General features: G+C 47.5%; 1 protein-coding gene across 1 annotated transcript in view; it reads left to right on the forward strand.

Moving 5' to 3' along the window:
- Positions 1-16129, forward strand: part of M1AP (meiosis 1 associated protein) — a 74551-nt gene that overhangs the window by 21339 nt on the left and 37083 nt on the right. The window contains exon 3 of the mRNA XM_025184314.3: positions 7602-7782. Coding sequence (XP_025040099.3) covers positions 7602-7782 — 181 coding nt within the window. The remainder of the gene's footprint in view (positions 1-7601; positions 7783-16129) is intronic.

The raw sequence follows: 16129 nt of genomic DNA on the forward strand, positions 1-16129 counted from the left end.
CTTCTAATTAGTTTGAATTGTAGAAGCCTCTGTTGATTGGCTGAGCCTTGGTAGGGGGAGGGACTTTCAGGCAGTCCAGGGCTTTATAAAGCAGTGAGCAAGCGACCAAGGAGCTTGTGAACAGGTGAGTGCTAACAGGGAGTTTAGAGAGGGAGTTGGGAAGGGGAGAGGGAAGGGGGCGAGGTTCTCTTGTCTTTCTTTTAAATCCTTTCTCCAGGAAAGCAGATATGGATGGTAATAGGTCTGCTGTTATTACCTGTGTCAGTCCCCGTAATACACGAGGTTCGAAGGGATGCCGGAAAGGATGAGACCACAACTGGGGGTTTTAAAAAGCACAAACTGATTTTATTTTGATGGCGCCAGACAATCATCAGAACAAAAATTAAACAGATTGCCAGACAACACAAAACAATTCCCTGAGGCTTTTCTAAATCACAATAATTCCCAATAACTGCCCAGGGGTTAGGAACAGTTGAATTAACACTGGTATTGTCCATAGGGCTGATTATTTACACAACTTTATACAAGGAAACAGTAAAAAACCTAAACCACAACTATTTAGAAACTAACAGTAACTTTTTAGCCACTGTCACTTGACAAGCAATAAGGACAACTAAAAAATCAATTAGGATAGGGATGATGGCGGGGGGGGGGGGGGTATACCAGTTCTGGAGACAGCAGGAACACAGGTACTGGTCACATGCTCATAAACTATCTCCACTCGGGTCGACCAACTCGGAGTACGCTCAGTAAGACTCGAGAGCGGGGGGTACAAGGCGTCTGGGTGATCAGGCCAGGCGTTCACTCGATGCAAATCCCCCGTGAGAGAGGGGCTGCCTGCCTGTTTTATTGCCTGTGAACTTATCACCCCATAGGTTGGTTTTTGCTGCAGTGGGTGGAGTAGCAGGCCTGAGCACAAGTCAGCCCATTGGCTGATCTTTCACTGCAATGGGTGGAGCGAGCAGGGGAAGATTATTAATTTACATGCCCTTATATGGAAAACACTCCACCTCACAGACAGAGCCCCCTATACCAGCCTTAGAGGTATTACAGGCTATGGCTCCCTGCGACGGGCAGCCATTTCTGATGTTCTGTCTCGGACAACCTGCACAGCATGTGCCATGTTTGTCTTCCTCCTGGAAGAAAGAACGGATTTCATCTGCACTAAGTGCAAGCTGGTTGCCATTTTGGAAGAAAAAATTAGAGGACTGGAGGCTCAAGTGTCGACCCTATGCTCGATCAGAGAGGATGAAGACTTCCTCGATAGAAGGCAGCGTTTAATCCTGCAAGCACGGCAGGCGGAAGAGCCAGAGAGGGCAGTACGGGACCAGGAAGAGAACTGGCAGCATGTAACTTCTAGAAGGGGAAAAAGGCCAGCACAGGAATCCCCCAATGCTATAGAGGTAAGTAATCGCTTTCAGGCTGTCTCCACAGGCTCTGCTGTGGTGCATGCTTTGGAAGGGACCTCACAAGGAAGAAACCGGAAGGGAACACCATCTACTGGAAGGCATGGGATGAGCAATCCTAGGGATGGGGGTTTCACGACCACCACCCCCAAAAGAAGACGACGGGTGGTGGTGGTCGGGGACTCCCTCCTAAGAGGGACTGAGCCATCCATCTGCCGTCCAGACCTGGAATCTTGAGAGGTGTGCTGCTTACTGGGAGCTCGAATTCAGTATGTGTCTGAGAGGCTTACCAAGCTGATCAAACCTTCGGATCACTACCCCTTCCTGCTTCTCCACGTGGGAACTAACAATACGGCCAAGAATGACCTTGAGTGGGTTACTGCAGATTATGTAGCGCTGGGAAGAAGGATCAAAGAATTTGGAGCGCAAGTGGTGTTCTCGTCCATCTTCCCTGTTGAAGAGAAAGAACTGGGCAGGGATCATCGAATTGAGGAAGCAAATGCATGGTTGCGCAGGTGGTGTCACAGAGAGGGCTTTGGTTTCTTCAACCATGGGACTCTGTTCTGGGCACAAGGATTGTTAAGAAGAGATGGGATCCACCTAACCAAGAGAGGAAGGAGCATCTTCGCGGGCAGGCTTACAAACCTAGTGAGGAGGGCTTTAAACTAGGTTTGTCGGGGGATGGTGACCAAAACCCTGAGAGGAATGGGAAAGTCAGATACCAGGAAGAAATGCAAAGAGGAACGAGCAAGAAAGGAGGACCCCTGATTTGAATGGAGAAGATAGGGCGATCAACTGGTTATCTGAGGTGTTTGTACACGAATGCTAGAATTCTGGGCAGCAAACAGGAAGAACTGGAGGCCCTGGCCTAGTCCAAGAAATATGATTTAATTGGCATAACAGAGACTTGATGGGATGACTCACATGACAGGAGTGCTGTCTTGGAAGGGTATAGACTATTCAGGAAGAACAGGCAGGGGAGGAAAGGAGGAGGAGTGCACTATATGTAAGAGAGCACTATGATTGCTCAGAATTCCAGTATATAGAGGGAGAAAAACCTGTTGAGTCTATGGGCTAATTTTAGAGGTGCAAACAACAGCAGTGGTGTTGTGGCTGGTATCTACTACAGGCCTCCGAATCAGGTGGATGACGTAGATGAGGCTTTCTTCGGACAACTGAGAGAAGCTTCCAGATTGCAAGCCCTGGTTCTCGTGGGGGACTTTAATCACCCTGACATCTTTTGGGAGACCAATACGGCAGTACACAGGCAATCCAGGAAGTTTTTGGAGAATGTTGGGGATAACTTCTTGGTACAAGTGCTGAAGGATCCGACCAGGGGCCATGCTCAGCTTCACCTTCTGCTCACAAACAGGGAGGAACTAATAGGGGAAGTAGAGGTAGGTGACAACCTGGGAAGCAGTGATCATGAGATGGTAGATTTCAGGATCCTGACCAAAGGAAGAAAAGAGTAGTAAAATACACACCTTGGACTTCAGAAAAGCAGATTTTGACTCCCTCAGAGACCTGATGGGCAGAATCCTTGGTGAACTTAAGCACAAAAAGGAAGCTTACAAAAAGTGGAAACTTGGACAAATGACCAGGGAGGGGTATAAACGTATAGCTCGAGAATGCCGGGGGGTTATCACGAAGGCAAAAGCGCAATTGGAATTGCGACTGGCTAAGGATGTGAAGGATAACAAGAAAGGTTTCTACAGGCATGTTAACAAAAAGAAGGTGATCAGAGAGGGTGTAGGGTCCCTACTGGATGAAGGAGGTAACTTAGTGACAGATGATGTGGGGAAAGCTGAAGTACTCAATGCTTTCTTTGCCTATGTCTTCACGGACAAGGTCGGCTCCTGGACTAATGCGCTAAGTGATGCAAGATGGGATGAAAATGGACAGCCCATGGTGGGTAAAGAACAGGCTAGGAACTATTTAGAAAAGTTAAACGTACACAAATCCATGGGTCCGGACTTAATGCATTCGAGGGTACTGAGGGAGTTGGCAAATGTCATTGAGGAGCCTTTGGCCATTATCTTTGAAAAGTCATGGAGATCGGGAGAGATCCCAGATGTTTGAAAAAAGGCAAATGTAGTGCCCATCTTCAAAAAAGGGAAGGAGGACGATCCAGGGAACTATAGGCCGGTCAGTCTTACCTTGGTTCCTGGAAAAATCATGGAAGGGATCCTTAAGGAATCCATTTTGAGGCACTTGGAAGAGAGGAAAGTGATCAGGAATAGTCAGCATGGATTCACAAAGGGCAAGTCGTGCCTGACCGATCTGATTAGCTTCTATGATGAGGTAACTGGCTCTGTGGACATGGGAAATACCTTGACTTTAGCAAGGCTTTTGATATGGTCTCCCACAATATTCTTGCCAGCAAGTTAAGGGAATGTGGATTGGATAAATGGACGGTAAGATGGATAGAAAGATGGCTAGAAGGCCGGGCCCAGCGGGTAGCGATAAACGGCTCGATATCAGGATGGCGGTCAGTTTTTAGCGGAGTGCCACAAGGTTCAGTTCTAGGACCAGTTTTATTCAATATCTTTATTAATGACCTGCATGAGGGGATGGATTGCACCCTCAGCAAGTTTGCAGATGACACTAAGCTAGGGGGAGAGGTCGATACTCTGGAGGGCAGGGATAGGGTCCAGAGTGACTCAGACAAATTGGAGGATTGGGCCACAAGAAATCTGATGAGGTTCAACAAGGACAAGTGCAGAGCCTTGCCCTTGGGACGGAAGAATCCCAAGCATAGTTACAGGCTGGGGACCAACCAGCTAAGTAGTAGTTCTGCAGAAAAGGACGTGGGGGTTACAGTGGATGAGAAGCTGGATATGAGTCAACAGTGGGCCCTTGTAGCCAAGAAGGCTAATGGCATATTAAGGTACATTAGGAGGAGCATTGCCAGCAGATCCAGAGATGTCATTATTCCCCTTTATTTGGCTCTTGTGAGGCCACAGCTGGAGTATTGTGTCCAGTTCTGGAGCCCCCACTACAAAAAGGATGTGGACCATTGGAGAGGGTCCAGCGGAGGGCAACCAAAATGATTAGGGGGCTGGAGCGTATGACCTATGAGGAGAGGCTGAGGGAGTTGGGTCTGTTTAGTCTGCAGAAGCAAAGAGTGAGGGGGAATTGGATAGCAGCCTTCAACTTCCTGAAGGGAGGTTCCAAAGAAGATGGAGAAAGGCTGTTCTCAGTAATGACAGATGGCAGAACAAGGAGCAGTGGTCTCAAGTTGTGGTGGGAGAGGTCCAGGTTGGATATTAGGAAAAACTATTTCACTAGGAGAGTGGTGAAGGCCTGGAATGGGTTACCTAGGGAAGTAGTGGAGTCTCCATCCCTAGAGGTGTTTAAGTCTCGGCTTGACAAAGACCTGGCTGGGTTGATTTAGTTGGGATTGGTCCTGTCTAGAGCAGGGGGTTGGACTTGATGACCTTCTGAGGTCTCTTCCAGCTCTATGGTGAAAACACAGATTGATAAAGCCAAAAAAGTACCCAGACATGAACTACTTCAAGACAGGCCTAGAAGAGAAAACAACAAAATTCCACTCGTTATCACCTACAGTCTTCAACTTAAACCCCTCCAATGCATTATCAACAATCTACAAACTATCCTAGAAAATGACCCCTCACTCTCAGAGGCCTTGAGGGAAAGGCCAGTTCTCATTTACAGACAACCCCCTTGCCTCAAACAAATTCTTTCCAGTAACCACGCAGCACACCTCCATCATTATCGTCCAGGAACCCACCCCTGCAATCAGCCCCAGTGCCAACTCTGCACACACGCCTATACCAGCGATTTCATCACTGGACCCAATGACAACAGCCACCGAATCAAAGGCTCATTTAACTGCACATCCACGAATGTGATCTATGCCATCCAATGCGAGCAATGCCCCACTGCCATGTATATTGGCCAAAATGGACAATCTCTACAGGAAAGAATTAATGGACCCAAATCAGATATCTGAAAAGGCAACACACAAAAACCTGTTGGAGAACACTTTAATCTGCCTGGATACTCATTAATGGAGCTCCAAGACACAGTTTTGTTTCAGACCAATTCACAAGCCAAATACACAGAGAAGGATTGGAACTTAACTTCATTCACAAGTTTAATTCTCATGCCTATTGTTTCAGTCATGATATCGGATGGCTCGCACATTATCAACCAACCAAACAATGAAGGTGCTAAAGGTTCTAGATGTCGGTGTAGAATCTGGTGTTGGTCATCTTCCTTTCCAAGTGCAAACCAATGGTTCTTATCAGCCTCTTGTAACTATTTAGCCTTTACAGTGCTACTAGACTATTTGTTGTTTTTTAAATCTTTCCTGTTACAGACTAACTATCCCCCTCCCCGCCCGAAGCTTATCTCCTGCAAGGAGGTTTAACGGTAGTTCGAATTAGGAGCTTTAATTCGAACTACCAAGTCCGTGCCGCGTGTAGCCGCAGACAGGTAGTTCGAACTACAGGCATTTAAAAATGGCGCCCGCCCGGGAACATGCAAATGAAGCCCAGGATATTTAAAGTTTGAATGCCTATATTAGCCACCCTAGTTCGAACTAGGGTGGCAGTGTAGACATACCCTAAGGGAGTCTGGGTCCAGGAGGCTAAGGGCGAGGGCAGGAGCTTGATGTGTAGGAGGGGGTATATGGCTGGGGCAGGGGTTTGGAGCTGGCTCTAGCTGGACACTGCTTACACCAGAGGGCTCTTGGGTGGTGGTGCAGTGGTGCTAAGGCAGGCTCGCCCCTGCCCTGGCCCTGCACCACTCTCAACAGTAGCCAGCATCCCTCCATTCTAAGCTCTATTGTGCGTCTGTGGCGACAGAATACAGGGTGGGAGAGGGGGCACCCTGACATCAGCCCCCCCCTTCCCTGCTCTGCACAGAAAGCAGGTGGCTCCCCAGGGGAGGGCCAGCTCCAAGGCAAACGGCAGGAGATGCGCAGCAGTGTGGGGAGGGGCACCTGAAGTGCTATCACTTGACAGCCTCTTGGCCAAGCCAGTCAGGATCCCGTCAGAGGCTCCAAACTCAGAAATTCCATGGACTAGTCAATTAACCAATATTTAACATCCTTAACCCTGAGAGGAACTTTTTCCTAATGTCCAACCTAAACCTCCCTTGCTGCAATTTAAGCCCATTGCTTCTTGTCCTGCCCTCAGAAGCCAAGGAGAACAATTCCCCTCCCCTCCTTCCTGCGACACCCTTCTAGATACCTGAAAACTGCTCTCATGTCCCCTGTCTTCTCTTTCCAAACCAAACAAGCCCAGTTCCTTCAGCCTTGCCACATAGCTCATGTTTTCTAGACCTTTCATTATTTTTGTTGTTTCTTCTCTGGACTTTCTCCAAAGTGGTGCCCAGAACTGGGCACAATACTCCAACTGAGGCCTAATCAGCGCAGAGTAGAGCAGAAGAATGACTTCTCGTGTCTTGCTCACAACACTCCTGTTAATGCATCCCATAGAATCATAGAACCATAGAGCTGGAAGAGACCTCAGAAGGTCATCAAGTCCAGCTCCCTGCTGTAGGCAGGACCAATCCCAGAATCATGTTTGCTTTTTTTTGCAACAGTGTCACACTGCTGGCTCATATTTAGCTTGCGGTCCATTCTGACCCCTAGATCCCTTTCTGCAGGACTCCTTCCTAGACAGTCACTTCCCATTCTGTGTGTGTGAAATGGATTGTTCCTTCCCAGGTGGAGCACTTTGCATTTGTCCTTGTTAAACTTCCTCCTATTGACCTCAGACCATTTCTCTAGTTTGTCCAGATGGTTTTGAATTGTAAATGCAATCCCCTGACTTGAGGATTTGATGGTAAGGAAACACACCGACTCGCATAGACTTAAAATCAATCACAAGAACTGACAACAGGGCCATTTTGCAAAATGAGGTTACATCAGCATTTAACAATAATAACTCCCGTACCATCTGCTATTACCTGGGCCTCTTTGTGCTCCCTGCATAGCATGGTGGCAACAGTAATAAAATTACAATTCCCACATCCAGTTCAGGTTGGTTTAAATTAAACTCAATTTTACCACATGCCTTTGCATCTGCTTTGCACAGAGGGTCCCACTAGAGGGGCGCTCCCTAGCTGCTATACTCAGCTCAACACTTGCTGGGTCTGAGTACCTCTGGTAGCCCTGGCAGTGGGAGGTAGTTACTGCATTAGCTATGTCTGTGGCTTCTGTTTCAGATTACAGTTTTGACTAGTCAGCCAGGCAAAGATGTGGTGAAACAATTGGAAGCGGGGCTGAGAGAGATAGACCTGGTGAGTCTGCGGAAACTGCAGATCGTAGAGATCTCATCTGGAGACTTGCTGGAGTCAGCGAATGTGGAGTGGTGCATGCGCGCGGAGCCAGAGCTCAGCAGTGATGGTGAGTGCAGAGAGGAAGCACAATCGGTTACCTATTTGGCAAGCAATCCAATCACCAGATGCCCTGTAATATGTCAGTGGCTGCTGCTGTCGGTGGCACACATGTAACCAATCTTGCAGGTGGGACGTTGCTGAGCTAACAGAGGCATTCAAGGAAAGGCAGGCAAGTTTCCTACCACTGAACTCCCTGGGAGGCTCCCAAGAGGGTGGGCAGCTTGAATTCATGCCTGGGCTCTCTTGGAGCCTCATCTTCAGAGCCTAATCAGAGGATGTGCTGAATCAGTCCACTCCTGGGGTGCCCTCCTCTGTATTACTTCTCCAGCTGCCCTCCCATTGTCTGGGTGACACCAGCTAGCTCCTGGTCTCTTGGCAAAGAGGGCTGTGGGTGACTTGCACTAGTTCCAGATTTTCTGCTACCAAGGGCACATAACACAACTTACTGGGTGGGGCTCGAGGAGTGACTAGCCCTCAGGGGTTAAATGTCATTTTGGCTGGCTGGCTGTACTGCTAGTGCAGGCTTCCTCCTAATCTCTAGGGGCATTCTCAGCTATGGAAATTGAAGCAATAACAATAAGAAATTGTAGAACCAGAAATCCCTTTTCATTCCTGTTTGTAGCTTCCTGCTTTCGTAGTGAATAGGAGTGGGCACTCTTCTACACAAGAGATTCAAAGAGTTACTTAGGATGACAGCACCACAGCTCAATTTCGTGACACAAGCTAGCTTAATCTCTAGGGGTCCCTCTCCATCCGTCCAACACGGAATAGGTTTGAGCCCCCACCCAGTCGCACAGACCCTCTGGGCGCCTCTGAGAGGCCATGGTCCCCACTTGCAAGCAGAGTCTATGTGGGGAAAAGAAACCTGTAATAAAAGGGAGGAAAGTAACTTGGTATTCATTTGGGAAACCGCCACACACAGGGCTCATAAACAGAACCGACGAGTAATGGCCCCACCCCATGTAAGTTGGGCAGTTTACTTTTCCTTTCAGGTTCTTGCATTGCTGGACCTCAGTGTCCCCTTGTCAGCCAACGGTCAGGGCAGAGTGTGTGTGTGTGTTGAGAAGAGGTTTAATGTCTGTGACTTTACTGCTAGGACCGGGGTCCCGTCACAGAGGGCAGCCAACAGGCTCTCAGACGCCCCGAGTTTATAGGAAGAGCTTATTACATCTCAGATTTTAGCTGCTAGAATACAGGATCCCTTCGCAGCGGGCAGTCTGGGGAAGACTAAGAGATGCCCCAATGGATCTGTCACCTGGGAGTGACAATCCAAATGCCCAAGCTCTTCCTATACCTGTCCCTTATGACCGGCTGAAGTTCTTTTAAATTGTGCTTGGTTCTGTTATAGCAACTATAGGAGTCAGGTTAAAGCTTAAACAGTTACTATTTTATTGTTACAGGGTAAACTTAGCTGTTAAATGCTACTACTGTGTTACAGATAACACAGCCACTACAAAGGACAGGACAGAAATTACACTAATAAGTCACTTACAGGTACCATGAAACCCTTTTGGTTCTCTGAGCTCTTATTAAATGCATGCAAAATAGACACTAGCAGGTATATATTCTCACCCCTGCGTTCCAGACTTGGCGGGACCAGCGTCTTTCTCTCAATCCCTCGGGAAGAAGTAGGGTGAGGTTGGGCGTCCCACAGACCTCGGGACACAATCAATACCTGCCAGCAGGTGTAGATGATTGGAGCTCAAATGGGGTGGGCTACTGAACCCCTCTTTATACCCCTTGTGTCACATAGGCTTCTTCCTGGTCTCAAGTGGCCAATTAGGAAAAATGGCTTTGAACACCAAGTTTCCCACGAAGGGTGCAAAGCATAATTCACACCTGGGAAAATGAAGACAATGGGCACCTCTGGTATGTGATGGGCGAAGATTCCTCTCCTGGGACAGTACAGGCGTGTCAATTACTGGTACTAGCCATCAGGGCGACGGGAGGCCCCGGGTTGTCAGCTAGCCCATTTACTGTCTGGTTTCTGTTTATGGTAGAGTCAGGGACAGGCAGCACACCTGCATTCCCAGAGCATCAAAGACTGATTGCCTTTCTCTTGCTCTCTGGGGGGCGGGGAGAACAAGATGGGGTTTATGTCTGGCTACACCCCTTCACATGCCCTGTCCCTCTGTGCATCCCACTCCCAGTCGCTGCCCTTGGTCAGAGATGCATCTGCAGAGTTCACCTCCCATCCTGAAGGGGGGGGGGGGAGAAAGAGGCATCTCACCCATTCTGCTGGCCACTAGCCACCTGCCTGCTGGCTTCTCATTGTCTCTCACCACTGCCACCCTGCAAGCCTCTCACCACATCTAGACATTATCTAATCCAGTGGACACTTACCCTTCTAGCAGTCCTTATGTGCCAACTTCCTTCTCTACTGGATCCACAGGTAGAACCCTGGGCAAACACACTGAAGTATGTGCCAAAGTTTGAAATCTGTTACCTAAGATACGTAAAAGAGGAGTTAAATTCAGATATAATACAGTCTAAAGAGGAATAATTATACCAAAACCTATCAGTGTCCCTTTTTTAAGAGAGGATCTCAGTTAGAGTCCCTTATTTAGCTGGGCAGGACATGATTAGTTTTGTTGTTGGGCTCTGAGCAAAGGTGAAAGTAGGCCAGTGCTCCCCTGTGCAGTGCACTGGTACGAATGGCTGGCCAGGGGCAGGGCTCCACCCCCCGCCATGGCCATGGTACCAGCGCCAGAGCGCTGGGGGGCAGGGAAGCAAGGTCCCTGCAGCAGTGTTCTCTGTAAGATGAGCGCTTGGGCAGCTGCTCAAGACAGATCCAGATGCTGCCCAGTTGATTAGCAGAGCTCCCACAGCTAGGCTTTTTTTGTCTACTGGTGGTGCATGTTCGCACACGCTTCACTGCACATAAAACGTATTCCACGCATGGATGGAAAGGGCTAGTGGGATCATTGCCCAGTGGAGCCAAATTGGCACCCCCAGACCCTGGACAGCACAGCCACGGTGTCCCCAGACTCCTGCCCCAGTGCTTGGGCAGCCAGGCAGCATGGTCACCACCCTGGCCACTCCCAGTGCTCAAGCAGCTGGGCAGCACCGATGTTCCTGCCGTCCCAGTCAGCACCGTGGTCCCTGGAGATCTGAGATCCGGGCAGCACAGTGGCTGCATTTCCAGCTGCAAGCTCCCCACACTCTCCCTCTGCCTCCAACCCATTGCACTGAGCCCTCCCATGCCCTAGGCTCCTGCCCAGAGTCCCCCTGCTCTGACTCCTGCATCCCCCACCCTTGTGCTGAGCCCTCCCCCCACCTCTCAAGGCCCTGCCCTGATTCCTGCAGCCCCCACACTCCTGCATCCCTGCCAGCATCTCCTACCCCCTGCCGCCCATAGGGATGTTAGCTATCAATTAATTTAATCATCAGGTAACCACATCACATTGTAGTGGTTACATGATCATTCAGTAGTCCCCACGGCCAGGGCTGCTAGCCAGTTCACTCACAGCCCTGCTGCCATGGAGCCCCCAGCCAGGGGCATTGTTTCAGATTTTGGTAGGGGGGCTGACCTGTGCATGCCATGATGTGGGGGGAAAGAGTGAGAGCATGGGGGAAAGACTGATGACAGAGGTGTCAGCAGTGTTACTGAGCATGCTCGGTACAAGCCAAGTACCAAATGGGAGGGGGCAGAAATCAACCCCATCTGCCCTCCCCCACACATCTCTATCCAGGGGCTACCAAGGCACTGGAAAACTACTTTCTTGGCAGACAGCGTGGCAGGTAGCTGACAGGAGCACTGTATCTAATTCCCATATAAAAGAAAGAAAATGAAATCAATATGGGACCCACTCAGCTCTAACACTAACATGTCCTGACATCGTGCGGCAAGTGGCTGAAGGGAACCGAGCAGCCTGCACACGTCAAATCTGAAATCCAGGACCTCTATGATGGCGTTCTCGGAAATGCTTCCAGTTCCACGTGCAGGGCCAGGTAGGCAGGCAGAGCTTCAGAGTCTCAATGCGTGGATGAGACGATGGTGTAGGGAAGAGGGGTTTAGATTTATTAGCAACTGGGGACACTTTTGGGAGAGGGGGAGCCTATATAGGAAGGATGGGCTCCACCTAAACCAGAGTGGAACCGGACTGCTGGCACTAAACATTAATAAGGTCGTAGAGCAGTTTTTAAACTAAGAGATAGGGGAAAGCCGATTGGTGCGGGGATGCACGTAAATCGGAGAGAGACTTCTCTTAGAGGAGAATCCGTTGATAGAGATTCTCTAAGCTGTAGTCAGAAAGAGAGGAGGGGAGAGGGCAAACCATGGGCCAGAGCTGACAAACAACCGCATACAAAGGAATCCAATGCATCAGGGAAGGGCAGACAAATAACCAGTGGCAAATTTTTAAAGTGCTTGTACACAAATGCTAGGAGTCTGACTAATAAGAAGGGTAAACTAGAGTACCTCGTATTAAATGAGGAGATAGACATAATAGGCATCACTGAAACCTGGTGGAATGAGGAAAATCTGTGGGACACAATCATACTGGGATATAAAATATATAGAAAGGATAGAGCAGGCCGGGTGGGTGGCGGAGTGGCACTATATGTGAAAGATAATGTAGAATCAAATGAAATAAAAATATTAAGTGAATCAACATGTTCCAAAGAATCGCTATGGATAGAAATTCCATGCTCCAATAATAAGAAATTAGCAGTAGGGATATATTACCGACTACCTGACCAGGACAGCGATACTGACATAGAAATGCTGAGGGAGATTAGCGAGGCTACCAAAATAAAGAACTCTATAATAATGGGGGATTTTAATTACCCCCATAATGACTGGATACATGTCACCTCAGGAAGAGAAGCGGAGATAAAATTTCTCAATGGCTTAAATGACTGCTTCTTGGAGCAGCTAGTGCAGGAACCCACAAGGGGAGAGGCAATTCTCGATTTAGTCCTGAGTGGAGTGCAGGATCAGGTCCAGGATATAACCGTTACAGGACCGCTTGGGAATAGTGACCATAATATAATAACATTCAACATTCCTGTGGTGGGAAGAACACCTCAGCAGTCGAGCACCCTGACATTTAATTTCAAAAAGGGGAATTACGCAAAAATGAGGAGGTTAGTTAAACAGAAATTAAAAGGCACAGTGACTAGAGCCAAATCCCTGGAAGCTGCATGGAAACTTTTTAAAGACACTATAATAGAGGCCCAACTTAAATGTATACCCCAAATTAAAAAACATAGCAAGAGACCTAAAAAAGAGTCACCGTGGCTTAACCACCATGTAAAAGAAGCAGTGAGGGACAAAAAGGTATCTTTTAAGAAGTGGAAGTCCAATCCTAGTGAGGTAAATAGAAAGGAACATAAACACTGTCAAATCAAGTGTAAAAATGTAATAAGAAAAGCAAAAAAAGATTTTGAGGAACAGCCAAAAACTCAAAAAGAAATAACAAAATGTTTTTTAAGTACATTAGAAGCAGGAAGCTTGCTAAAAAACCTGTGGGTCCCCTAGATGATCGAGCTATAAAAGGAGCAATCAAGGACGATAAAGCCATTGCGGAGAAACTAAATGATTTCTTTGCTTCAGTCTTCACGGCTGAGGACATTGGGGAGATTCCTGAATCTGCACCGTCCTTTGTGGGTGATGAATCTGAGGAACTGTCCCGGATTGAAGTGTCATTAGAGGAGGTTTTGGAACAAATAGAAAAACTTAATGTTAACAAATCTCCGGGACCGGATGGCATTCATCCAAGGGTTCTAAAAGAACTTAAATGGGAAATTGCTGAGCTATTATCTGTGGTTTGTAACCTATCCTTTAAATCGGCTTCCGTACCTAATGACTGGAAGGTAGCCAACATGACACCAATATTTAAAAAGGGCTCTAGAGGCGATCCTGGCAATTACAGACCGGTAAGTCTAACTTCAGTACCAGGCAAATTAGTCGAAACAATAGTAAAGAATAAAATTGTGAAGCATGTAGAAGAACATAATTTGTTGGACAAAAGTCAACATGGTTTCTGTAAAGGGAAATCCTGTCTTACTAATCTGTTAGAGTTCTTTGAAGGGGTTAACAGACATTCGGACAAGGGGGATCCAGTAGATATAGTATACTTGGATTTTCAGAAAGCCTTTGACAAGGTCCCTCACCAAAGGCTCTTGCGTAAATTACATGGCCATGAGATAAGAGGGAAGGTCCTTTCTTGGACTGAGAACTTGTTAAAAGACAGGAAACAAAGGGTAGGAATAAGTGGTAAATTTTCAGATTGGAGAGGGGTAACTAGTGGTGTACCCTAAGGGTCAGTCCTGGAACCAATCCTTTTCAATTTATTCATAAATGATCTGGAGAAAGGGGTAAGCAGTGAGGTAGTAAAGTTTGCAGATGATACCAAACTGTTTAAGATAGTCAAGACAGAAGCAGGCTGTGAGGGACTCCAAGAAGATCTCACCAAACTGAGTGATTGGGCAACAAAATGGCAAATGAAATTTAATGTGGATAAGTGTAAAGTAATGCACATCGGGAAAAATAACCACAACTATACGTACAGTATGATGGGGGCTAATTTGGCTATGACAAATCAGGAAAGAGATCTTTGAGTTATCGGGGACAGTTCTCTGAAAACTTCCACACAGAGTGCAGCGGCGGTCAAAAAGGCAAATAGGATGCTAGGAATTATTAGGAAAGGTATAGAAAATAAGACCCAGAATATCTTACTGCCCCTGTATAAAACTATGGTATGCCCACATCTGGAATACTGTGTACAGATGTGGTCTCCTCACCTCAAAAAAGATATTTTGGCCTTGGAAAGGGTTCAGAAAAGGGTAACTAAAATGATTAGGGGTTTGGAACGGGTCCCATATGAGGAGAGGTTAAAGCGACTGGGACTTTTCAGTTTAGAAAAGAGGAGACTGAGGGGGGGATATGATAGAGGTCTATAAAATCATGCGTGGTGTGGAGAGGGCTGATAAAGAAAAGTTATGTATTAGTTCCCATAATAGAAGAACTAGAGGACACCAAATGAAATTAATGGATAGCAGGTTTAAAACTAATAAAAGAAATTTCTTCTTCACACAGCGTGTAGTCAACCTGTGGAACTCCTTGCCAGAGGAGGCTGTGAAGGCTAGGACTATAATAGAGTTTAAAGAGAAGCTGGATAAATTCATGGAGGTTAGGTCCATAAAAGGCTATTAGCCAGGGGATATAATGGTGTCCTTGGCCTCTGTTGTCAGAGGCTGGAGAGGGATGGCAGGAGACAAATCGCTTGATCATTGTCTTCGGTCCACCCTCTCTGGGGCACCTGGTGCTGGCCACTGTCGGTAGACAGGATACTGGGCTAGATGGACCTTTGGTCTGACCCAGTACGGCCGTTCTTATGTCAGTGTATATTCTCACTGTGTTACTAACTCTGTGGAGACACCGACCCCCTGAGGACTCTTGTGCTCTCTCTGGACAGGGAGTGGGGGCTAGTGGATTACAGCAGGGGGCAGATACACTTCAGCTCTAGATGAACATCAGAATGGCCAGACTGGGTCAGACCAATGGTCCTTCTAGCCCAGGGTCCTGTCTGCCAACAGCGGCCATTGCCAGGCGCTTCAGAAGGAAGAAATGGAAGCGGCAGCCATCATGATCCCTCCCCTGTCCCCCATTCCCAGCTTCTGACAAACAGAAGCCAGACACCATCCCTGCCCATTCTGGCTAGTAGCCACTGATGGACCTGCTGTCCTTGAACTGATTTTGTTCTTATTGGAACCTCGATATGTTGTGGTCCTTTCCACCACCCCCGGCAAAGAGTTTCACAAGCTGATTGAGAAAAAATAATATGTTTGTTTTAAATCTGCCGCCTATGAATTGAATTGGGTCAGCTTCTTGTGTTACATTAGTGAAGGAATAAATAACATTCCCTTATTCTATTTTTCCACACGCTTCATGATTTTCTAGACATCTAACATATCTCTCCACCCTTTCGTCATTTTCTTTTCCAAGCTGAAAAGTCCTAGTCATGTTAATCTCTCCTCCTATGGAAGCTGTTCCTCACCCCTAATGATTTCTGTCTGTTGCCCTTTCTGTACCTTTTCCAAGTCCAATAGACCTCTTTTGAGATGGGGTGACCAGATCTGCACACAGGATTCAAGATGTGAGCGTACAATGACTTTATATAGAGGCAATATAGCATTTGGACTTATCTGTTCCAGGGATAGGGAACCTTTTTTGGGTTAGGGCCACTGACCCACAGAAAAATCAGTCAGGGCCACACACAAGAGAGAAGCAGGAAGAAACCTTCACTGTGGCCCCTAACTGAGAAGGAGAAAGACACTCCTCACGTTCCCCTCACACACCAGAACCTAGCGGGGGACCAGACTAGTAGATTTTGTGTGTTCCAGTCCCT

The sequence above is a fragment of the Pelodiscus sinensis genome, chromosome 4, assembly GCF_052426305.1.
Source record: "Pelodiscus sinensis isolate ZL-2025 chromosome 4, ASM5242630v1, whole genome shotgun sequence".
Lineage (NCBI taxonomy): Eukaryota > Metazoa > Chordata > Testudines > Trionychidae > Pelodiscus > Pelodiscus sinensis.